Below are 25,375 nucleotides of genomic sequence, written 5' to 3'. Positions count from 1 at the left end.
CGAGGATTAATCTTGATAAGTGCCGTAATTTAATTGCCATCAGTAACAGCATGAACTTTCCAGACAACCCACAAGAAGCGTATTACAAAAATTATCAGATATCAATAAGGAAAAACATCATTGAAAGAAACAGATCTCCAGAGATACCGCCCTTGCACCCATGGAACAATTTGTTGTTCATTTAAATTTTCGGAAAACCTTGGGACCCCCCTGAATCGAAACCCGTACATACGTAATGGTTTTTAATACTACAAAAATTACAACATTCCTCGTGTCTTTATCCTGACAGAATTCATGGTCCTCCATTACCGATTGGAATAAATTGATCGATCTCAGTTCATGTACGATTTTTTCAGAATATACATATACAAGTTCAGGTGCACCCGTGGCCGAGTGGTTAGCGTCATAACTAACATGCCGGGTGTTCGGGTTCGATTCCCGTTCTGGTCGGGGGAATTTTTCGTCAAAGAAATTTCCTCCGACTTGCACTGTGATCACGCGTATTCTAGAGCTTGCCACTCAGAATGCATTCAAAGCGTGTTATTTGGCATAGAAATCTTAACTAAGTACTAATAAAAATGACGCAAGTAATACTACGTTGAGACGGCGAAGTTCCTCTAGGAACGTTAGTGCCATTGAAGAAGAAGAAGAATATACAAGTTCAGCCAAAAGAAAAATTATGGATGTTTGACCGGGCAGAACTCTCAGGCAACACAGTCTGTTTATTGATGAATACAGAGTACTCAGGGTGAACGTACTTAAAAAAAATTGCTCCAAACAAACAATTATAATTTCTTTGAGCAATATGGTGTTAAATGTTGTAAGAACCGTTGCTAGGTTCTCGAGTTACATCGTAAGGAACGGACACCAATTCATTTTTATTTATATAGATATACGAAATTTGCTAAAAAATTATTTTTCAATTTTCCATCTTTCCGAATGGTTTTTATAACTTTAAACCTGATACTGACCGTTCAAATAAAGTTATCAAATTTGCTAAAAAATGACTTTCAATTTTTCCAACTTTTCGAATGGTTTTCATAACTTTTTTACCATATAAACCTAACGCAGACTAAGATGCATCAATCCTGATACTGGTTGTTAAATCCGTTGCTCCGTTCTTGAGTTGAATCGTGAGGAACGGATACCAAATCATTTTTATTTATAGAGATATCGAAATGGTTTTTTTTATATGAATAGAATGCATTTGTTTTCTTCGACTATTTTTTTCTAAAACGCAGTAAGAAAAATTGTTATTCAAATCAGTCAGAGATTCATTCTATGAAAAATAAATACTGTGAAGTGAATCAAAAGCTCTATTCTTAGCCACCAATATCACATATCGTGAATCAATATGCGCGAATATATTGTCATCAAATAACAACAGAATAGTGACTCCGATTTCTTCTTTAATTATTCAAAATTTTCCACTGAACCTGATATTCATCTATTGTCATCATCTGCCTGACGCAGGATTCTCTTCTAAAATCCTCAAACGAAGATAGCACGAGACCTTGTGGGAAGATCCATTTGTTAAGCTAGGATGAGAAAGCATGTGAAAATAAAAGGAAGAACAAACTTAGCTATGCTGTCGACCAAATCAACCCTAGTCATTTTGCCGATAGGGGTGTATCTAACAATGGCGAAACGGGACGAGATGCATTTTATTATTGCGTGCTTTACATCACCGCTCCACGGAATCATTAATTGCAGTAAATTATCCCAATTCGACCCAGCGCGAAGGGAAAGGAAATACTTCAATGCCGAAAAAGAGTCATTTCAATCACCCTTCGCGAATAGCATTTACCTTATCGCCAGATTTCACTCACGTTGATTTGATATTTTATTATTGATTTTTACAAACAGCGATTTACTTGTGTTCCCTCTTTCCCGAAGAAAAAATCGTCTCTTTTCAACGCATTTCAACCGCCACTGAAGCGGAGGGAAACTTTTCCCAGCATTCAATCAATCTGTGATCTGTTTCCGATGTTTGATTTCCCTACTCAGCATTTTGGGTTGGCTTCCCCCTTCCCACGGGATTCTTTTGTGATTTTTTTTGCTTGCGATATACAATGCTTACCTTATCTTCGGCTTCTTCGGCCCGTTCCTCGGCTTCGATGACCCTCTGCTCGAGCTCGGAAAGCTGCAAGTGAAGTGAGAAGGGGGACTTGGTAAGAACGGTGATTATTTGAAATTGTTATTATGCTATACATTGCCGCAGCATAGAAAATATGATTGGAAGACGACGCCTGGCGAAGGGTGGAAAACATCGAATGCGAAAATAGGTGCGTGTCTTGGATTGCCGTTTGCAGTAGGGATGTCATCGGTATGTCGTATATAATTCGAATTTTATTATTTCAATACGTTCTCTGCAACGCAACCCATAATCGTAGCATTCATAATTGTAGCATTACGTATTACGAGATTGTCCACGTTTGTCCACGGTGAGGGAGAGTAGGGGTAGAAAAATGTCCACGAGGACACGTTACATAAATATTCGAATACAATGTATTCCCATCTAAATTCTGAATTAAATTGAATCTTCTTTCCATTTTGACCATTTCCGTTCACACTTGCCGTACTTTGTATTTATCAATAAAAGGGTTTAGGTGTCTGATAGCGGTCGAACATCCATTTTTTCTCATATAATTGATTTCATTTTCATTGAATGTAGTGTATTTTTAAAGCAGTTGTTAACGATCGAGCTTTTTTCCATTGATAGTAGAGGATATTGTAAAATTGATGGTTCCAACGTTTTATAAAATGGTTGGTTAATTTGGCGTAGAATTGTTCTTTTGTACAACCCGCTGATTGGCAGTTTCTTCATCTAGGTATGCTAAAACTTAGTTTACGTATTGTAACAGTTTCATTGGGTACGATTTTGTGCAAAATGTGGCCGTATAAATCGTATGCAATCGTATGCAACTACATGGAATTGTTTTGATGAGGTTACATTGCTTCCCCTCGCTTCGATCGAACAAAATAATTTGTTTTTTTTCTTAGTTATCGTGCAATAAAATTTTTCTATGTTTTCCTATCTAATGTGTAACCGTAGCCAAGTCGACATTCTTAAATTTATTCCATTACAAGTTTCCCTAGCACTAAATATGGGATATTAGATAACCTATCAAGGATCTCTTAGAGTGGAAATTCTACGCGTATCATGAAATCAACTGTTACAAAATTAAAACAATTTATAGTTTCAAACTATGCACATTTGAAAGGGCCTGGCCGGGTAAGGAAGTAAAAAGTGCCCCCAAACCAAATCACTAGCCGTATGGCAAATATTGTAAAGGATATTAAATAAGAAATTTTGGCGGTTTATTTGAACCCCTATCTGGTTTGACGTAGGATCTATAGTGAAAAACGTACTTTTCGTTAATTTCACGCCATCCTCAAAAGATCCGAGATAAAAATTTGAAAAAAATACTGAATGTGCATCTTACTACGATGTATCAAAAAAAATTATCAAAAAAAAATTTCATCAAAAATTTTAGTACTAAAAAAAATAATGAAATCTTGAAAATTTTTTTTTTGGGATTTAGAGATTCAGTACTACTCTAATTCATATTTTAATGTGTTTCTACGGCTTTTCTAGATATGTGTGATTTTTTTCAGATTTTTTTCAGTGTTGCGCGGTATCAAAAAATTTTTTTTTTATGTTTCCAAAGAGTGGTTAGGTAAGGGAGTAAAAAGTGCCCCCAAACCAAATCACTAGCTGTATGGCAAATATTGTAAAGGATATTAAATAAGAAATTTTGGCGGTTTATTTGAACCCCTATGTGGTTTGACGTAGGATCTATAGTGACAAACGTACTTTTTCGTTTATTTCACGCCATCCTCAATAGATCTGAGATAAAAATTTGAAAAAAATACTGAATGTACATCCTACCATGGTGTATCAAGAAAAATTATCAAAAAAAATTTCATCAAAAATTTTTGTACTAAAAAAATATTAAAATTTTGAAAATTTTTTTTTTGGATTTAGAGATTCAGTACTACTCTAATTCATATTCAAATGTACTCTTACGGCTTTTCTAGATTTATAAATATCTTCAAACTGTTTTTTTTTTCAAATATCTAATACTAAAAATAAAATGAAAAAAAATACACAGTACAAAAAAATGTTATAGATTTTCTGGCATTTCGAAATTTTGAAAAAAAAAATATAACTTTGAGACCCACTCCTGCTCAAATTTTTATTTAAATGCGTTCGTATGTGTCTTTTTTCTACATGTGGCGTAATTTTTCCTGAATTTTTAAGAGCATTGTGTGACACAAAATAATTTTCTTCATCGTCTGCATTATTATTTTTATTTTTTTGAAATCGATTATTTTATTGTATTCGTGGTTTTCAATTGAAAGATTAAAATAAAAAAACAAATCGAATTTGTGGTCTCAAAGTTATATTTTTTTTCAAAATTTCGAAATGCCAGAAAATCTATAACATTTTTTTGTACTGTGTATTTTTCTTTTTTATTATTTTATTTTTATTATTAGATATTTAAAAAAAAACAGCTTGACGATATTTATCAATCTAGAAAAGCCGTAAGAGCACATTTAAATATGAATTAGAGTAGTATTGAATCTCTAAATCCCAAAAAAAAATTTTCAAATTTTCATAATTTTTTTTTAATACTAAAATTTTTGATGAATTATTTTTTTGATAATTTTTCTTGATACACCGTGGTAAGATGCACATTCAGTATTTTTTTCAAATTTTTATCTCGGATCTATTGAGGATGGCGTGAAATGCACGAAAAAGTACGTTTGTCACTATAGATCCTACGTCAAACCACATAGGGGTTCAAATAAACCGCCAAAATTTCTTATTTAATATCCTTTACAATATTTGCCATACAGCTAGTGATTTGGTTTGGGGGCACTTTTTACTCCCTTACCTAACCACTCTTTGGAAACATAAAAAAAAAATTTTTTGATACCGCGCAACACTGAAAAAAATCTGAAAAAAATCACACATATCTAGAAAAGCCGTAGAAACACATTAAAATATGAATTAGAGTAGTACTGAATCTCTAAATCCCAAAAAAAAAATTTTCAAGATTTCATTATTTTTTTTAGTACTAAAATTTTTGATGAAATTTTTTTTTGATAATTTTTTTTGATACATCGTAGTAAGATGCACATTCAGTATTTTTTTTCAAATTTTTATCTCGGATCTTTTGAGGATGGCGTGAAATTAACGAAAAGTACGTTTTTCACTATAGATCCTACGTCAAACCACATAGGGGTTCAAATAAACCACCAAAATTTCTTATTTAATATCCTTTACTATATTTGCCATACAGCTAGTGATTTGGTTTGGGGGCACTTTTTACTCCCTTACCCGGCCAGGCCCTTTGTTCTGAATAGGTTTCCATTTGAAAATTGATCTACAGTAGAACCCCGATTATCCGCGGAATAGAGTGGCAAGGCAACAGCCCATACGGTAAATCGCGGATAATACGATAAAAGGCTAAAAATGACATGCGTTGTGCTTTGAATTTGAACTTTGATAAAAGGAGCAGCTTTCGTCGTTTTTGTAAATGCTTAGAACTGCGTGCAGATAAAGTTAAATAAATATAAGTTCGGTGTCAAAAACCGAATCAATTTGAGAAGATTGATTAGGGTAATGGACACATTAAAGTTTTTTATGCATTTTTGAGGAAAAAATAATGAAAACTGTATAAAAGCCACTAATTTAAATTTTTTGCTTCTGATGCGTTATCTATTTTACAAACAGGATAATGAGAGATAGGCATACTTTTTGCTTTCGAACGTGTTCCAGACATGCTGTAAAAGTTCGATGACAATACAATTGATTATGACATCGCCAAATATCGTATTTTGAATACACTTTAGACCACTTTCATTTCGTATGTACGAAATATTGTAGAGGATCGAGGCAATGACGTGGAATTGCCCAATAGTAAAATAAACGCCAAGGTAGTATTATAATGCAAATTTTTGCGGGGCAAAGCAAACTAAAACGGAATAGCGATACAAAATGCTACTATGTTCATGAAAAAATGAAGAATAGCAAACAACCGCGACTACCGATCATGCTAAAGCTCATAAAGATAATTTGTTTAAGATTATAAAAAGATTACGCCAGATTTACATTAGAGGCCCAAAAAGCAAAGCAATTTTGCGTTACCTTTAGAAATAGAATTTTCCACTGAATTTATCTACTTGAATTTGTTTTTTTGTTTTTATTGATAAAAAAAACCTAAAATATAAAATAAAACAAATCTGAATAATACAATTATTTTCTCGATTTTTTTTTATTGAAAAATGAAAAAATGTCCACGGAAGTTCAAGGGGAGAAGTTTAAAATCGTGCTTTTTCTGGCCACGTGGTATGTAGACAGCCCTCAAGAAAAAAGCCAACCTACCAAAATTGTAGAGCATGAACATGTGCATGTAGAACGGAATGAATCCCTTACAGCTCTGTCGTATGTCGATTTGTTATTTTGAGATGAATAATACAAAATGGACATTTCTGTGCATAATAACTTAGTTTTCAAAATTGTGTAAAAAATGCCAAAAACATGATGGGGTAGAATTACTGTAAAATAAACGGTACGAATCTTTTAACACCTTGATCGCCCCGTCACCCAAATCTGGGTGACGGGTGTATTTCCTGGGAGGCCCCGTCACCCAGGTGTGGGTGACACTTTTCTCGTTCAATTTGAATAGGATTTTTAAACGGAATTTGATAGAATGGGCACTTAAATGTAATTATGGGTTATGAAGAATAATAAAAAAATCGAAAACATAAAAATATAGTTTTTATACTATACTTTTAAACGGTTTTATTTAGCATTACTTACTGTAAATATGTTTGTATGTTTATCTGCAGGGTTGTCCCACATCAATAGAAATTAGTAGAAAATACTCATTTATGAAAAATCACACTTTAAATGTACTGTTGAAAAATCAATATCTTTATGTCGACTATAGTAAGATCTTATAACATATCGTCCAGGTCTTCTCTTGCGTGTAGTTCCTCAGAATCCTAATCGGAACTCGATGAGATAATACTGGAAACTTTTGATCTAACGCTTCGCACTGTTTCGTCGTTACTGCTTTCCTCGCTTTCAGATTTACTATTACGACGTCCGGTGAACATTTTAAGGACGAAAAAAACCAAGCGTAAATCGAAGTTGTCAAATGTGATGTAGTTTATGACGATTATTTTCCCACCAATGTGACATATGTTCTCAGAATGATATATTCACAGAATCTTCGCAATCGATTGAACAGAATATTCCATATTATCCAATAAATTTGTAGTTATTCATCGCCATCGAATATAGTATATAAAGCAAGTACGTTCGGTCGAATTTCATTTTTGATTATTATTTCCAACACTGTATAAAAAACTTAAAAAACTGAAAAACTGAAAACTTATTTTCATAAGTTTTTCGGATTCAACAGAAAAGTAGTCATGAATTGAACGCGAATTCATTATTATCGTTGCCCGCTTATTTCACTAGCGCATCGACAGTTGAATTTGGGCCCCGCAAGAATCTCGACCGAATCGCTCTGGGCAAAGTAAGTGTTAAGCGATGTTTTAGTACGGAATTTAATGGGGGAAGTTAAGATAACATGAATGGAAATTGGTAGAAACTAAGGAGCGTTACAAATAACTTCTCAGGCAAACTTGGCAGGAAAATTGAAGAATTGTTTATTTAAGCAAAACATTTTTGTTGTCTTGAAGAACCCACTATAGCCCAATGATGTACGATAACTTCAATGAGTCGAGTGTTGTCTGATGTATTTTTACCTCACGAGCACTTTTCAAGTTATCCGGACACTAAATGCAAAATGGTCGATGCGAATTTTGAAAGAAAAAAAAACTTTTTTCTGTCCTCGAGGTATGTGAACAGCTACTTCGGGCAAATTATTTAAAAAAAAATTAAACTGTGTCGAATCTATGAAATGTTTCAAAATAATAAAATCCTCGCTATCGCAGTATTTCTTTAAAAATCGTTATGTATATATAAATGAAAATGGGTCGCCTCGTGTGTTGCTAAGCGCGAAACCCGAGGGAGGAATCGTCGGAATTGAGCCGTCTTTATTTTGTTTTATTCGTGTCTACCCATGGATCAATGTTATGGAGAGAAAATTTGGAAAATTAAACGATCTCATTGTTCCACAAAGACGTCGTTGTTAGTCGAATTGGATTTTTCGTTTGTGGAGTAAAGCTTCGTGTTCCATAAGTGTGAAGCGAAAATGGCTTTGGATTCTCAGGTGGAATAACGCACTTTGAAAATAAAGAAATATGAACGAAAATTTACTTTTCTGTATGGATATCATGTACTCCATTTAATGGAGAAACATATTATTTATATTTCTATAGAAGATTAATCAATGAAACGTTCTGCGATTCATATCAGAAAATCGATTTTGGGTGGGAAGAAGTTCGCCGGGTCAGCTAGTATATATATATAAATAAAAATGGTTTGGTGTCCGTTCCTCACGATTTAATTCGGGTCAGCTAGTTCACAATAAAACGTGTTTCGAACGAAATTCTGAGTGAAAATTTTCCGTGATAATATTATATTACTATGCAACTTACTTTTGGAACATCCCTACCAGATAGAGCCGATTCTATGTTTTATTCAGGTCTCGAACCATCGATTTTAGTTTCGCCATTCTCCGCTCGGTGGTAGTCCTAGGAGCTTTTCCATATTTTCCCGCTATTCATCGTCGCAGTCCAAAAGGCGGAACCAACGGAAACAAATTCCGTCCCATAAAACAGCCAGCAATCGTCACACAACCAGTGAGTGCTCTCTCGAATGACTCAAACGAGGATATAAACATAAATTTCGAATGGATTGATGGGACGTGATCACAAGTGGGTGGTGGTGAGCCGCAGGGTGCTGCTGCTGCTCTGTGATGTGTTTGACGATGTTTGTGCAATTCGTAGGATTAGATTTTGACCGGATTTTTCTCCATCCTTCCCACCACCGCCATCATCGTCATATAAAATGCATTGCACGAAGCGGAGACACGGAATGCGACAAAGAGCTAGTCAAATTTATAGATATGGTCTATTTTAGAGGCGATAAAACGAGGAACGAACACTGAATGGCATCATTGTCATCAGAAGTTTGTCGTTCGAAAGGGTGATGCTTTTGCTTTCTTGATTTTTTGTTTGTTTGTGGATTGTGATGGAACCCGTGAAGATGTGCCGTTTTGTGGGGGGAGTTTTCCGAAGACCAGACTGGAGATTTTTCCTCGAGCGATGTGTCGTAGGGCAATGGTATGACACGACTCAAGGGTTGCGTTGGAAGAAATTCGCTCAAGCTAATGCATCAAATAATGGATTCAGTCCTCCCATGGAGAGTGAGCGGATGAGATTCTCTCTGCTAGGAGGATTATTTATGATAAAAATGGAAAGCCCAACAAATGGTGATGACTGCAATTAGTGCTAATTAAAATTTCGTTCTCATTAGCTTTTGTCGTATAGAAAAACGAAGAAAGATAGGGACGAGAGTAAAGTCGCACGATCCACTCTCGTCGCCAGACGAGATTAGATGGCAGCAGTTCAACTTCTCTGCATAGGGAGCCTCGGGTATTTGTCGCTAGTGTTGTGAACTTGAGCCTGAGCGGAAAGTGAATTTAGTTCCGGTAATCTGAGAGCGTAAGGACCCTAGATTAGTGGAAATGATTTAATGAAGTCGGCTCCAGCGAACGTTGGGTTGGCTGCTGTTAAAGCTTAAAACCGGTGACAAACGGGTGAGTTCAGCGGCATAGCAGAAGACGAAACACCGAGTAAGCACAGAGCGATACTGTTTCAATTGCGATGGAGGCAGCTGGTTTATTACGGGTTGGAGACAAATTAGTGGCGAGGCTGGATCTCTGTATCTCATCTCTCGATCGGAGGGGATTACAGAGAAGGAAGCAATTAGTTCCTTTTGAGTCATTCATAGTTCAAATTTGTTTTTGGCATGTTGAACATTGCAGTTTGGTCAGCAAGCAGAGCTTGTATGGATGGAGAGAGGCCAGGATTCCGACCGTGAATCTTTCTCCATCGCTGGTTATTACTATCCATCGCTGGTTATTATCTATCCAAAAAATCGATTATCTTTTTTATATTTTTGTATTACTATTTACATAACTATTAGCCTGATTTTATGACTTTTGAAAAAAAAAACAAGTTTTCGGTTCCGCGGCGTTTCCAGAATCGATCCAGAACAGGTGTTACTCCTGCCAGAACCTCGAGACTCATGTTTTGTGTGGAGTTGATAAAGCCGAGAACCACACTCAGGCAATAATATTGAGTTCGTTCCAAATCAAGAACACAACTTTTAACTGTCGATAGAAAGCAGAACGAGCCGTACCCTAGAATAGACAGAATAGTTGTTTTATAAAGCGTTATAAGATCTCTCGGATGAGCTCCCCGCCATGTGCTGAAGACAGTTGACCCACTTTTGGTATTTTTTTTATGAATGGATATGCCAATGCACTTGCACAATGTACTGAATCAAATCATACTCTAAGGTACTTGAAGGACTGGGTAATGTTCCTGCCCAAAACCTTGCAAATCAGCTAAACTGATAAAAACAAGCACAGATCAGTTTTCTGAGATTATTTAAAATTTTTTAAATAAAATAATCGTAACTGGAATTTATCCAAATGCTTTGAAACTCGCCAAAGTTACACCAGTGTTTAAATCCGGAGACTTCTGCGATCCTTCGAATTATCGACCGATTTCAACATTACCTGTTCTCAACAAAATTTTGGAAAAGCTGTTAACTTCACGGCTTGTAAGCTTCTTGCGTATAAACAATGCTATGTACGAATATCAATATGGTTTTCGAGAAGGCTGTGGAACAATGACCGCTGTTATCGAGCTCGTTGATGAACTGATCTGTGAAATTGATCAAAAAAAAAAAGATCGTAGGTGGCTTATTTATCGATCTTAAAAAAGCTTTTGACACTTTAGATCATGAAATTTTGCTGAAAAAACTTGAAAGATATGGTATAAGAGGAGTTGCTAATGATTTGATGAAAAGCTACCTATCTGATCGAAAACAATTCGTTATGTTTGATGGTGTTCGCAGTGACTTATGCCCAATTGGCATGGGAGTTCCTCAAGGAAGTAACATAGGTCCTTTACTCTTTTTGATGTTCATCAATGATTTAGGAAATTTAAAACTTCATGGTATACCGAGCTTTATTTTACCCTCGTCCTAATGTTGAATCCATTGTTATTGATATGGAATCAGATCTGGCGGCTCTCATGGAATATTTTAGTGGTAATCATCTCACACTAAACCTTACTAAAAGAGAATATATGGTTTTTCATTCGCCACGCAAGAAAATCTGTCAACATCTCGATCCGTCTGTCAGGAACTTGTCAATTGAGAAGGTCACATCTTTGAAATATTTAGGGCTACATTAGATTCTTGTCTTTCATGGGACACTCATATAAATCATGTATCGAGAAAAGTTTCAACTCTATGTGGTCTCATGAAAAGAGTACGTTGTTTTGTGCCTAAAGAAGCGCTGCTGCGTTTTTATTTCGCATGTATTCAATCCATACTCCAATATTTAATCGTTGTGTGGGGTCATGCTGCCAAATCAAAACTAAAAAAAACCAAACCCTTCAGAACAGATGTGTGAAAGTAATCTTTAATCTACCGTTCCGATATCCGACAATTCCGATCTACACTAGTTTACACCACAGAATTATTGCTATTTTAGGGTTGTGTGATACTCAAACGATTATGTTTGTACATAATACATTGCATAATCGTAATTTCCATCATAACATAAATTTTTCAACTCGAGTGAACCTTCCGAATACGGGAAATGCAAATGAGTTAACAAGAAGTAGAGCATACACAAACTTGGGTTTCACGCGCATTATGAGCTACGGTCCATTAAAATTCAGTTTACTTCCCAATGATTTGAAATCAATAACCAATAACAATGTTTTCAAACTTAAGCTGAAACATCATATAATCAGGAACGTAAATGAATACATTCTGATTTTTTTTCAAATTTTTTTTTATTGTTATAAATTTTTAAATTAGGGTAAATGATCTTGGTTTGTCCAGTCGAAAATATGATCATGGTTTGCCCACTTTTGACGTAGGACTACGTCTAACCGGAAGATATAGGGGGTGAAATGGAAATCTAGGCACTGAACAAGTAGGAAAAAATGCAAGATTTGGAACGCTTATAGCTCGAGCATTTCTCAATAGATCGCAAAGGTTTTTGCATCAATTGATAGGAAATATATCTACGCATCTATCATAACGAATAACATTTAATTTTTCTTGAGATAAATAATTGAATAATTGTGAAATATCAAGCATTTTCCAAATGCACTATGTGCCCATTTTTAATTGGTCCATTTTGTGCTCCTCAAACCGTACCGACCAAAACGGGCAACCAGAGCAGCAGCGAAATAAAATGAAGCACGATTGGAAAGGAAAAAGAAAAAAAATGAACGAAACATTGGTCGCAGTCTCACACATGCGTAATGCTCGAGCCAGCCAGTCAGCTCAAAAATCCCCGCTCCGCTGCCGTAACGATCATTCTCATTCAAACCGTACACCACATCAGTTCACATCACAACATCATCTTGCGTGGACACCGACTGGACAACGCCTTGTTCTGGATTTGCCACCAAAGCAGATTGTATAAAGAACAAACTTTTTTCTTCTGCTACCAGGCATTCTTTGTGTGGACACCGACTGGACAACATCGTTGCTGGACGAGCTGGACGGCGAGGAATCGAGTGCCTTTCTCAAGGCAAGAGGGTGGAGGTGGTAGCGCTGGAGTAAAGTAGAGTTTTCAAAGGGCCTTTCTCAAGGCTAGAGACGAATGAACTGCAAAAGTTTAAAGTCTCTATAATACAATACCTTACCTTACCTTCGCATCACAACACATCAACAAACCAATCCAAGCAGCCATGTCTGGACAAAGGAGGCAAAGGAGGAAAAGTGCAAAATCCCGCTCGTGTTGGCAAAATCCCGACCGTGTTGGTCTGGAGTTCCCCGCAAGGGTAGCTAGGCCGAGCGCGTTAGTACCAGTGCACCAGTCCACCTAGCCGGCGTTATATAGTTTCGGCCGCCGAAGTGATCGAGTTGGCTGGTAAAGCTGCTCGCGACGATAAGAAAACCCGCATTCAGAACAGAACACATTCGGTTCGGTGGACATCAAGACAACAACAGGCAGTTGCAGCGAGTGGCAAACGCATTCGCAAAACGGAAGCAGGTAGAAGAAAGAAAAAGTTTGTTTATACAGACTGCTTTGGTGGCAAAACCAGCCACCGTAAAACACGTCGCTTTTCAGGGCCATTAAAACTTTCAAAGAAGAGTTATTAAAAGTTTTTCACAATACCAATGCATTCAAAAGTGACATAATATGACATATAATATAAACTGATTTTTTTTGTTTATGCTTGTTCTTGAACTTTTTGGTGGTTGGGGTCCTTTAAATTGATCATTCAGTTTTCACAAACCCATGTATGGTTTCCGAATTAAAAGTGGCTTCAAATTACAAAACATTGTATGCAGGATGGCATTAACGAATTTTCTCGGTAGCAAGAACTGCTTTCTTTGACTGATGTTACATCTGCATTGATAGAGAAATAACTAAGGAGCAACATGATGAGCTATGTATTTCCTGCTGCTCTGTTCTTATTTTAAAGGACTTTAATCCGAAGGTCATCCGTTCCTGTATTTACTGTTGGTTTTTCAGAACGCTTATAGCTCGTTTATTTCTCGACAGATCGTAGAGTTCGTCTCCAAAACCTCAGTTCTTTTTCATTTTTATTTACTTTGTTTGCGGAGACTACAAATCTTACAATTCATTCGTCTCCGAAACCACAGCTTAAGGTACAGTAATGTGCTCAATAGTGAAATATATGATAGTGAACGAGCTGATGACCACCTATGCATTCCCTATCACAGCCATCATTTTGATTGTACGATATGTGTATACGCCGAAAGATGCCCGACGTTGAACATTTAATAAGTACAAAGCCTTCAGAAAAAAATCAAGAATCAAGTTTGTAAAAAAAAAAACGCAAAAACACAACACCAAAGGTTCTTTTCAGAACCCCCAACATGTTCATAAAGAGCAAACAGTAAACTAATCCATTTTTCTGGTAGATAAGTAGGTATTCACGTAGGAGAAGAAAATAAAACAATATATTTAAAATAAATATTTAGCAAAAGCTGTCCCCTTTGTATAGTCCTACGTCACTCCGGTTATGTCACCGACATTACCCACCCGTCTTTTTTGAATGCTCTAATTCAGCGCTCCTGTGTCAAATAAGGCCTTCGAATGTTTCGAAACATATAAATGAAATTGTCTTTTACATGATTTATAGTAGTTTGATAGTATATTTTCACGAAATCACATGTTTTAAAGGATTATAAAATACACCTTCTATTTGTGTCAATGCGCCCCTAATTCGAGCTAACTTTTAATCGATCACCAGATGTTTATTTGGCACGTATTCAGACCTTTTCTGCATTACAACACTTATAAATATTGTAAACATCATGCTTGCACACCATTTGTGTCAGATTTACATAGCTAAACCATTAAAATGACGCATTTCGATGAACTCAAATCTGATCATGAGTTGTCCAATTCAATAATGTTGTTTTGTCCACATGATTTCTATGGCAACCGCTTGGCGCGCTGCAGTTTGTTTATGTTTGTTTATGGTGTACTTCGCGCATAGCAGAAGTATGGTTTTTCTGTGTTGATTGTGTTGAGGTGAACACCCAACACAATCAACACAGAAAATGCCCAAGAAAAGGCAATATTCTGAAGAAAGCCTAAATTATGAATGAATCAATATGATGACAGTAAACTCAAGCAATGATAAATGCAACATCTAATTGTGAATTCGAATGTTTTCATTCAAAAATGGAGATTTTTATAACCGGACAATCCATGATAATTTTTTTGGGCAAACCATGATCAGAGGTGGTCAAACCATGATCATACTTCTTCTTCGAGGAAAATCGTTAAAAAACATAAAATTTTTAATAATTTCAACACCTTATGGTAGTATTAGCAACTAGAGACTTGGGGCTTTTCAACAAACCCAAACTCGTATCGATTATGTGTGATTTTCATGAAGAAAAATCGATTTGCATTTACTAAATAATAGTTTACTCTCCGCGTTTTTAAATTATTCTTGTTTATCTAACAAAAAAAGAGCTAGAAACTGCTTTCAACTTTCTGCGGCCATAATTCGATGCCTAAATTCCTTCCAAGAAGACGAGTTATTGAAGGAATCTTGCGAAGGCTTTTGCAAGTTTTCAGCATGTTGACCACTAACGGGAGCTGTTTACAAACAAGCTGGGATTTCTAATACAGCAGCAGAGTAGTGAGCGTTAGAGTGTTGCCTGCTTGCGGCCTGTACGAAACTTTAAGTTAGTAGATTAATAATACGCTGCGAAGAAGATACCGTACAATAGGTTCATTTTTCTACCAAACATGAATCAATATCTTTCACATAAAGTGATAAAGTGATGAGGGTTGAGGCATGAGCGTTGGGGCAGACCCACATAACTGTTTCTGGAGAATGTCGCGAAATACAGACGGTATAATGTTGTTTTCTAGTAAGGAGTTGATAAGTCCAGCAAGAATTTTCTTGTAATATCGGATTTTTTTCAGGACAAATCATTCAATTCTTTCACCTCTTCCGGGTGAGTAAAAGAAACTTCTTTCGATTCGAATGACTGCATTATCACATAAATTGTTCTCCTTCTTAAGATTGTCACATTATTCCTTATGCATTTTATATTTCGTGTCAAATTTTTATAAGAATTTCACAGACTGAATCTTGGTCTATGGGATGAATGTATTGCGTCGGATAAATTCAAGGGCCCTGAAGGCTTTTTTGATCTTCGTGCTAACATGTTCGTTGATCCGGGGTTTGCTGTCAACCCTCTGACCCTCTGATTACGGTTCCCTTCTCTACGTTTCAGAAGCTCTGAAAGGTTGGAATACTCGAAATCTGTTCGGGGTTGTCGGGGAGAAAACAAAAAATGACATTGCACTCGGCTTGATTCTTGGTTCCGGAAACCTCCATTGACATTATTCTAAAAGGCCTTTTTCAAGGCTAAAGTCGAAAGATCCTGACTGTTCTATAATATAATAATGATAACTATAATTCTATAATAATAATAATAGCACCACTCCCCATTTATTTGAAATCGCGAATGGCTTATTTATACCCAAATCAGGGAATATTGCGATTTATGCTACGCCCGGCCTCAACTGAATACTACGTAGAACGAACACCGTCTGTGTGTTTCGAGCGTTTAACGTGCGTCTGATTCCCAGTGGTATATGTACAGGTCGGAATCGATTAAACACAGTTTGAAAAAAATATGACTCATTTCGAGAAAAAACGTAATAGTTCAACGTTAAGGGTAAATTTAATTCGTTATTATAAATACAGTAGAGCAAAAATCATGATATTTGAAGATTTTGATTGAATTCTCATCAGGAATTGTGTATAACGTAATCGCAGCGAAATTAGGAAAGATATAAGTTGGGTGTCAAAAAACAAATAGTAGAGCGATTTGAGAGCTTTAATTTGGTTGATAGAAACAATCAAGTTTATCATGAATTTTTGGATTAAAATTAATAATAATGCTTTCAAAACCATTATTTTTAAGTTAATCATTTTCAAAATGTAATTTCAATCCACTAATTTGAATGTTCCACAACTATATCCTGTACTGAATTTTCTCATCTTTCAAATGGAAGTAACAGAATCGTCTTACGTAGCGTAATTTTTGAAGCAAAGCCAGTTTAAGGCAAACAGATCCCCAAACAATCAAAAAGTTCATAAACTCTATCATTGGTGAAATATTGAAATTCGTTTTCTGAAACAACGAAAACTTTCGAAAACTAAATTCTTTTTTTATACTCGAAAAACTAAAAATATATACATAACACAAATTAAAGAAATATTTTTTAGCTCGATTATTTACAGGATTTGATTATATACAGATTATATACAGATTGTATATAATCGAGTCCGCCCTGTATATTGTACTTTGTTCATACATTAGTTGTTCTTAATCGACGGTACGGGTAGGAAAGCACACAAACGAGGAGAACAAAAACGGTAATCCGGCTTCCAATTTTCGTTAACTTAAACCGTATACGGACTAGGGAATTGTATATCAAACAAATCTTTGAAAATTTCAAATTCGATTGGAATGAAAATCATCAAAATTTATACACAACGAGAATGATTGGTTGCGTTGCAAAAACTGCCCAATTTCGAACACATATTGCTCAGTAATTTCATGACGAATTCACGAGATTTTCGCATCCATCGATTCAGAAAAAGAGCGTCGTGAATTAATCCTGCGCACTTATTTCGAGAATCCGGAGTTGTCACATCGGGACATCGGTAAGATGCTGGGAATCGTCCAATCCACGGTCAGCAGAGTACTAAAACGATACTTCGAGAACCTAACCATCGACAGGAAGATGAAGAACGGCAAAAATGGATGCTCCGTCAGTGAAAAAGATCACAAGCGCGTAGTTAAGCAGTTTAGACGTGATCCGAGAAGTTCGGTCCGGGATGTCGCCAATAAGCTGAATTTGTCAAGTTCATTCGTCCAGCGGACCAAGCAGCGGGAGGGCCTGCGTTCAGAAGGCTCCTAACCGCGACGAAAGGCAAAACATGGTGGGGAAGACGCGAGCCCGGAAGCTGTACACCGAAATGCTGACGAAGCCGCATTGCCTGGTAATGGACGACGAAACCTACGTCAAAGCGGACTTTCGTCAGCTGCCGGTCCTGTTGTTCTTCTCCGCAGAAGACAAATTCAGCGTTCCGGAGGAGATTCGCAAGCAGAAACTATCCAAGTTTGCCAAAAAGTACATGGTGTGGCAAGCGATCTGCTCTTGCGGAAAGCGGAGCGCCCCCTTCGTGATTACCGGCACGGTAAACGGGCAGGTTTACCTTAAGGAGTGCCTACAGAAGCGCTTACTACTACTATTGAAGCAGCACAAGGGCCCGACCATCTTCTGGCCGGATCTCGCTTCGTGCCACTATTCAAAGGACGTGTTGGAGTGGTATGAAGCCAACGGGGTCACCTTCGTGCCAAAGGAAATGAACCCGCCCAACGAGCCAGAGCTTCGCCCAATAGAGAAATATTGGGCGATTATGAAGCAGGCCCTCCGGAAGAACCCAAAAGTTGTCAAATCGGAGGCGGACTTCAAGAGAAAATGGAATCCTGGAAATGGTTGCTAAAACGTTTAATGAAGCTCAACATATCATTTGCTCTATGTTAGTTTCGCTCTTAGTTAGTTTCGAATCTAAGACCACACCTAAGCCTCTTACTCGTTGACATCTATTTATGGGTTGATTTCCCATCTTAATATCATTGTTCAATGATGTTCTTATTCTTGTAAAAGACAGTGTATTTTCTAACGTTTAGCTGTAATAAATTCTTAGTGCAAGAAGTATAAAAAAGGGAACTTCATTTTTGAATGCTTGGGAGTCTTTTACTTTCATTATTCCATATACAGCTTCATATCATCTGTGTGGATAAGTGCCTTGACACTTGCAAAAAAAAGCAAACATCGTTAACAAAGAAAATGAACAAAAGTGGTAATTGCTACTCCGCGATGATTTCTTATATCCGATCTATTGCCGGGTTTAAAGATTGGTACAAAAAAAAAATTGGAGTTTTTTCATATTTTTGGGAACCTTTCCGATCCCAATGAACTATTGGAAAAACATTAAGCCTATTAATGCCTATTAATGCCTATTTAATGCGTCAAAATTTCACTGTAAGTTTGTTGTCTGACGCCAACATCATTTGGAAACTCTGGAAGAAATGCAAAGAGATCACGATCAGATGTTTCAATATAAACTTCTTGAAGAAATGTTGCAAAGAGAATGCGATTTTTTTCCTGTTTTATTCCCCACTGCTTCATCAAGGTGGATGCGTGATGGAAAATTATTGCTTTTTAATTTTGTTTTCATTTAATTGAATGATTTTTTTTGGGTCAGACTTTATGCTGGACTTTGTTTTTGAATTTTAGTCTCCAAAGATGTCTTTAACAGTTGAGTTGAGCTGTTTGCAAATGTTCAGATAATTTTCGAGATTAGCGCCAGATTTGTATTTCTCATAAATTTTATGTGCCTATGGTTTTTTTGTTTTTTAGATTTTTGATGTTTTGATTAAACCAAACTGGATATTTCGTGTGTATTTTTTTTTCTTTTCCGTCTTTTTGGTATCTCCTGCTTTATAATTTCATTGATTATCGAGTAAAAAGTCATCACTGTTACTTCAATGTTTTTCACACTTCTAAATAAACCTTGCCAATTGATATAGTTAAGCTTACATTCAATTAATGTAAGAAACACACATCAAATTAATTATTGACTTGTGTTTCCGCCCCTTTGAGAGGGGGAGGAGTGTCCAATCACCGTAGAAACTTTTATTGCCCCCTTAAACCTCCATATGCCATTTGGCTCCATTTACTTCATTATTTTTCAAGTTATGTAGAAATTTGTGTTTCATTTGTATGGCTATTTCTTTGATATTTGAAGAGAGTAGATATTACTCATATTTTTTGGAAACGATTTTCACTACCACGTATTTTTGTTTTTTATTAGGCTACTAGCTGACCCGACAGACGTTGTTTTGCCATATACATTATTTCTAGTGAATATACTATTTTTAGAGAACATTTTGGCTAAATTTATGACTTTTGGGTTCGCACAAGACTAAGGAAACCTTCAGACAACTTCATTGGAGCTGATATGCCGGCGGATTTGATAGCGCATTATTACGTCGTTGTCATTCAATCGAGAAGTATTCACATCGGTGTTATGGATTTAAGACAAACCTCATTGCTCCCCTTATTAACGGACTTGCAAATGTATTTTAAAACAATTATTACTCCATGTTATTTGAATACTTATAAGACATATTCCTAACCCTAACTTAACTGTTTTTCTACAAATTTCCTTGTGTTTTCGCCAAAACTTTATCGATAACATAAAATAATTATCAGATATTATTTTCGTTCAAGATTTTCCCTCATTTTGTCGACAGTAAAAAAGTTAAAAATGTGTGTATAAGGTAATCCTTGCTTTCGACATTCAATCGGATACATCCAGCATCTTGGGATGCTGATTAGGATTGGGCGAACTTTATAAAAAAGATCGATATTGTCGAATCGATTTTCGAAAAATCAGAAGCTTTTTTTTCAATTTTTTCTGCTTATTCTATAGCAGTGCAGTCTTTTTTTTTAATGGGGAATACGATTATTACTTTTTAAACATCAAAAGCATTTTGTTTTGTTTCGAAACATTAAAAACGCAAGAAAATTCCAGATGTCCTTTAAAAAAAATCCAGATCATTCATCTTGTGCCGTCATGGAGTCGTTTTATTGAATAAAAGCATTATTAGTAATTCAACAACTGGTATCTGTCCAGAACTCAGCTGACAATGATCCCATAAAAGCCAATGGTGCCATACGCTTGTCATTTAGACGAAGCCGATTCTTAATTTTGGTGCCAGTTCCAAAAAAAAACCTTTTGTCTGAAATTGATGTCAACATTTAGTTCAGCTATCCTGTGAGCCACTGGTTACAGTACATCCCATCAGTAGCTGCCGCTAGTTCTGTCTGTCAGCATTTGTATGGAAGTAAATCGTAGAAGAAGTGATTTGAAAGTAATCCTTTTTCTCGGAACTTTGCCAAGCTAGCTCACCTGTACCGTTTCTCAGGGTCGGCTTCCGATCTCGGGAGGACTCACACTAACACGCGTAATCAAGAAAGACAATTGAACGCCACCGAAGTAGAAGGACTGGTCTTATTGTGAATTAACTTAAGACTGGATTTACTGTAATAAGTTTTATTTTCGGGTTAGTAGTGCCCAGGTGCTCCGTTGTCGGCGGTCGTTGGGGTTGGGAAGGAGGAGGAGGAATAGCGTACCTTCTGTTGTTCTCGGTAATACCGGGGTGTCGGATTGATTCCACTTCCAGCTGCGTCTCACGGCCAATACCGTCCCTTTTGCTTGGTCTCAGCGATCGAAGACTGCTTTAAAACGCGGGGTGATGCTGCCTCGTGGGTGCGTCGGGTTCCCGAACGGCGGAATTTACTTTGCCTCGGGAAGGTCGATCCAATGGTGTTACCTTCATAGCTTTTCCCCGTTAATCGTAGGCAGAACTCGTGTCGTCAGGTGATGGCCCTGATACCCTCTGGTATCCGTTCTTGCACTCCTTGCGTACTTTGGCTTCACTGCTGCTCACTGTCTCCAAACCTTTTTTTTTTTTTCTCAACTCACGTCTATCTCGCTTTCTATCTTGGACCTTTTAAAACTTCCTTTTCCCTCCTCGTCCCCGTTCTCCTCCTCCTTTCTCTCTGTTCCTTCCATCCTTCCTGTTTCTGGTTACTGTCAGAGGCAGTGACATTGACAGCTTAGATTGATAATTCACCCTAGCGTTACCCCGTTATTGCGGCACAGTGGGCTTGAGTTAGTGGGTACAATTTTTATTGGCAAAAAAAATTACATTTAACGACAATCATCATTTAGACCAATCACAAAAAAAACAAATTTTCTACAAAAAAAACAAGCACAAAATTCTACAAGGTTAACATTAAATTGTTCCATATTAAGACGGTAACAGATTCAAATGCTGACATTATGTTCAAAAAATGTGTTAAGTGGTTTCTGGCGAGATTAAAAGCGATGTATACTGAAAAACAAATCTACAAAAACTTTTCCTAAAATAGAAAAAAATCGAAAGCAAAAAATCGATTTTCTCGATTTTCTCGAGTACAAAAGATCGATCCAAAAAATAGAAAATTGGAATGGAAACGATCGATCTTCTAAAAATTGATCCTAGATCGCCCAATCCTAATGCTGATGCGATACGTAGAATGTTGTAATGAAAGCTCATTATAGACTCATTTTTTTTTGTTTGAACAAACGTGCGGTAATTTCAAAACAATGCATTGCGTTTTGGTCTGGCAATGGCAAAGACTGTGTCGACGTTGCTCATGATAGCGTCTCGCAAATGAATGTATTCTACATCACGCCGCTTTCTCGCTCTACCTTCGACGCTGTCCTAACCGCGTCGAATCATCATACGATACACATAAAAATCCATCAAGTGCACTTTCTTATTTATTTCGTTAAAGGACTAACCTCATGTTCATAAATATTAATTGGCATAGAAATCTCAACTAAGTACTAATAAAGATGACACAAGTGATACTACGTTGATACGACGAACGTTAAGAACGTTGGCGCCGTTGAAGAAGATGGAGAGCGTCGTATGAACGATGTGTGTCGACGATGAAATCCAGATTAGTGTTTTTTTCTTCGAATCACAATTTCTCGCGTCACTGTGCAGTCACCTACCATGATTCCAGAATCTGCATGCTCATCGGCTGGTGATTTATAAGGATTGATGACGATAGCGTCATTTTGCAACCCGAACATGTGTGATTTGTAGGATTTCCATAATTCGTTGTGCTCTTTCAATAAAGCTTCTTGCTCACCGGCGATGCGTCTGGCTTTAAGCGAATTGAGATTACTTGATCATGTGTGGATGAAAGTTCGATGAAGCGAACGAAGTGTCATTTGTCATTCAACAACGTAAACAAATTCGCTCTGTTTGAAAACTGAATGACGGTTAAATTATATGAATGTTGTTTATACCTATATGTTAAAATATAGATTGAAAAATAGGGAATGGGAGTAAGAGGGTTAAAATTTGGGGTTATATGTATATTTTTAAGCTAAATAATCTTTATATATAAAAGAGGGATTTTCCCACGTACGTGTAAAATATCATCACAGGAGAACGGCTGATCAGATCTGCGTCGTTCATACATCGTAGAGTTTGTCTTCACCCAAAATAGAACAATAGAATAGAATAGTTTTTATAGTGGTTTGACACTCCTCTCCCCTCTCTCAAGAGGGGGGGGGGGGAGGTGAGAATGCTAAATAAATCGAGAACTAATCAAACAAATGGAATCAAACTTAGCATATAGAGGTTTTAGGGATCGATAAACGTTTCTATGGTAGTTCGACACTCCTCCCCTTCTCTAAAAATGGGCTCCCATACATATAAATTTTGGGCGGGACGAAGTTAGCCGGGTCACCAAGTTTAAAATAAAAAGGGAAATTCGAAAATAAGAGGTACGCATATGTTTGTTTCGTAGTGAAAACCATCATTTAGATCAATTTTACAGATTATCACGATAACACACAAACTTGAAATATATTCGTTATATTTATCAACCAAAATATTCTATAGAATCTCACAAGTCTTTTATTAATCGATTCGGTTGATAATGCTTTTATCTTTTGAGCTGGAATCTTTCAATTAGTGTTTGAGTAGACAGAGGTTCTCTTACTAAGTCTCATCAAGAAGCATTCCAAGCGAAGATCATCTCGGAGTATCTCCCTTCACATTTTCTGCCGTGGAATTATACCGGAAAAAAACTTTTGCCATCAAGGGATAAACGGAACTCATTTCGATTCATTTCGGGCGAAGTTTGTGATGCCAATTCGGTGGCCTAACCAACGATGATCAGCCTAAAACGGCTCGCAGTAATACAGTCGGTGTAAACGCAAAACGCACGGCTTCAATCTCAAATGCTCCCTCGACAGCCCATTCAATTCAATTGCCAGTTGGGGGCACTTTACTCGAAATAAAACAAAAAAACACATTTCCAAAAGCAGCACGATCTGCAGAAGTCAACGCGTTTTCGTTTCATTGTGGCACGAAAGAAAGTTAAGAGACGGAAAAAATGGAGAATTTTTAGCAGTCATCGGATTGTTTTTTTTTTTGAGTGCCTCCCCCCAAACAAACAATTCCGCAATCTACGAAATTGTATGCTTTGACTTAATATATGATAGGGAATAAATAAACAAATGCTGTCGCTTGCTCTCTTTCACAACCGCCATTCGAACGGTAGGAAAGCAAAGCCGCAGTCGTTTATTGGGGAGCCTCCGAGGAACAAAACAAAGAACAAAAAAAGGCGGGAGGAAAAATTACTCCATTATTAATCAGAAGGGCTTTGCTTTCTTACTCTTCTTTTGCTGCTGGGGTCCTCCGACATATACGCGAACGGTTGGATGTCTTCACCTGAAGCTGCCGCTTTTCTATGTGCACTTCTATTGACAATTGGGAAAGTTGGACGACGATGACGATGACAACGTTTTCCATCATCTTCTAGCTGGGCAAAGGAGAAACCGCCCACATGGGAGAAAGGAAAACGCAGCGGGTCCGGGTGAATTGTGAATTGAAAAATTATTCATTTTCGCGAAGGCTTTTTTCCGACGGAGAGAACCGGTGGTGGTATTTGTCCCGATGGATTATTTTATTGGGTGCGACCATAGAGGGGAAAATGCCATGATGACAGTTCCTTTGTGTGTGGAAAAAGAATTCTTTTGGGAGGGTAGTTTTGGGTAATGTAGGTTACGTTACCTCTTGTGAAGCAGCAATTTTGCCCGGTTGCCGAATTAACAGAATATTAAGCAAAGTGACGAATGTATCTTCCTTAGTACCAATTTGCTGAGCTTGCACTCTGTCATCTGTCAATTTAATTCACTGAATACATTGGCATACATTTCTCTTTTTCTTCAGATAAATAAACGAGATAACAATGCATATATTCATGAGCAGTAAATTTCGGTTCTTGTTGGGGTTCAACTCCCCGCGTTCTTCACAATGGAGCCCAGATTATGAAGAAGGGCGGATAGAAAACACAAAATTTTCGACAAAATGAAATAATTTATTTTTGACGGAACCCGCTTCCCCGGGAAAAGTAATATTTTCCCTCTGTTTGCGCGTGGGAGAGGCACTTTTCCGGAAACGAACCGCCCGGAGGTAAGCTTTTGTGAAATTATGCTAAAATGTTTTAACGATGCTAACTGCGCACAAAATCATGCATCCTGTGGATAACTTTGAAGATGACTCTGCGAAGAGAGGGTTGAATTCCTGAATGTGTTGTACGATCGCTAGATTTTGTGATCATATCACTCAAGCAAAAGACAAATATTTTGGAATATGTTCGCCATTGAACCATTTTCTCTGCCGCCGCCGCCGGCAGCATTCTGTTATTGAAATAGGGCGTGTTCCGAGGATGCACATAGACATCTTTGCCGCTTCGGCACTTTGGATGTCAAAAGATAAACATTGCCGGAGGTGTACTCATTCCTATCGTCATCGTCGAGAGTAGTAGTAGACGATGGTCTGGATCTCCGTGGGTTGTTGATATTCGGGTCGTATATAATGAACAACCCATCAGAAGAAAACCGAGCCAACAACATCTGATGTTTCCACCAAAGTGGTACACGTGCTGAGAGGTGAGTGGGAGGGAAGTCGGTG

At 37.1% G+C, this 25,375-nt stretch overlaps 1 protein-coding gene across 13 annotated transcripts in view; it reads right to left on the bottom strand.

Moving 5' to 3' along the window:
- LOC129778321 (uncharacterized protein CG43867) overlaps nt 1-25,375 on the bottom strand; it is a 589,722-nt gene that overhangs the window by 134,964 nt on the left and 429,383 nt on the right. For all 13 annotated transcript variants that reach the window (XM_055785172.1, XM_055785164.1, XM_055785169.1 and 10 more), the window contains one exon: nt 2,081-2,143. In XM_055785172.1, coding sequence (XP_055641147.1) covers nt 2,081-2,143 — 63 coding nt within the window. The remainder of the gene's footprint in view (nt 1-2,080; nt 2,144-25,375) is intronic.

This window comes from Toxorhynchites rutilus, chromosome 3, assembly GCF_029784135.1.
Source record: "Toxorhynchites rutilus septentrionalis strain SRP chromosome 3, ASM2978413v1, whole genome shotgun sequence".
Taxonomy (NCBI): Eukaryota; Metazoa; Arthropoda; class Insecta; order Diptera; family Culicidae; genus Toxorhynchites; species Toxorhynchites rutilus.
The sequence above is the reverse complement of the archived record's forward strand: the minus strand, read 5'-3'. Positions and strand labels throughout refer to the sequence as shown.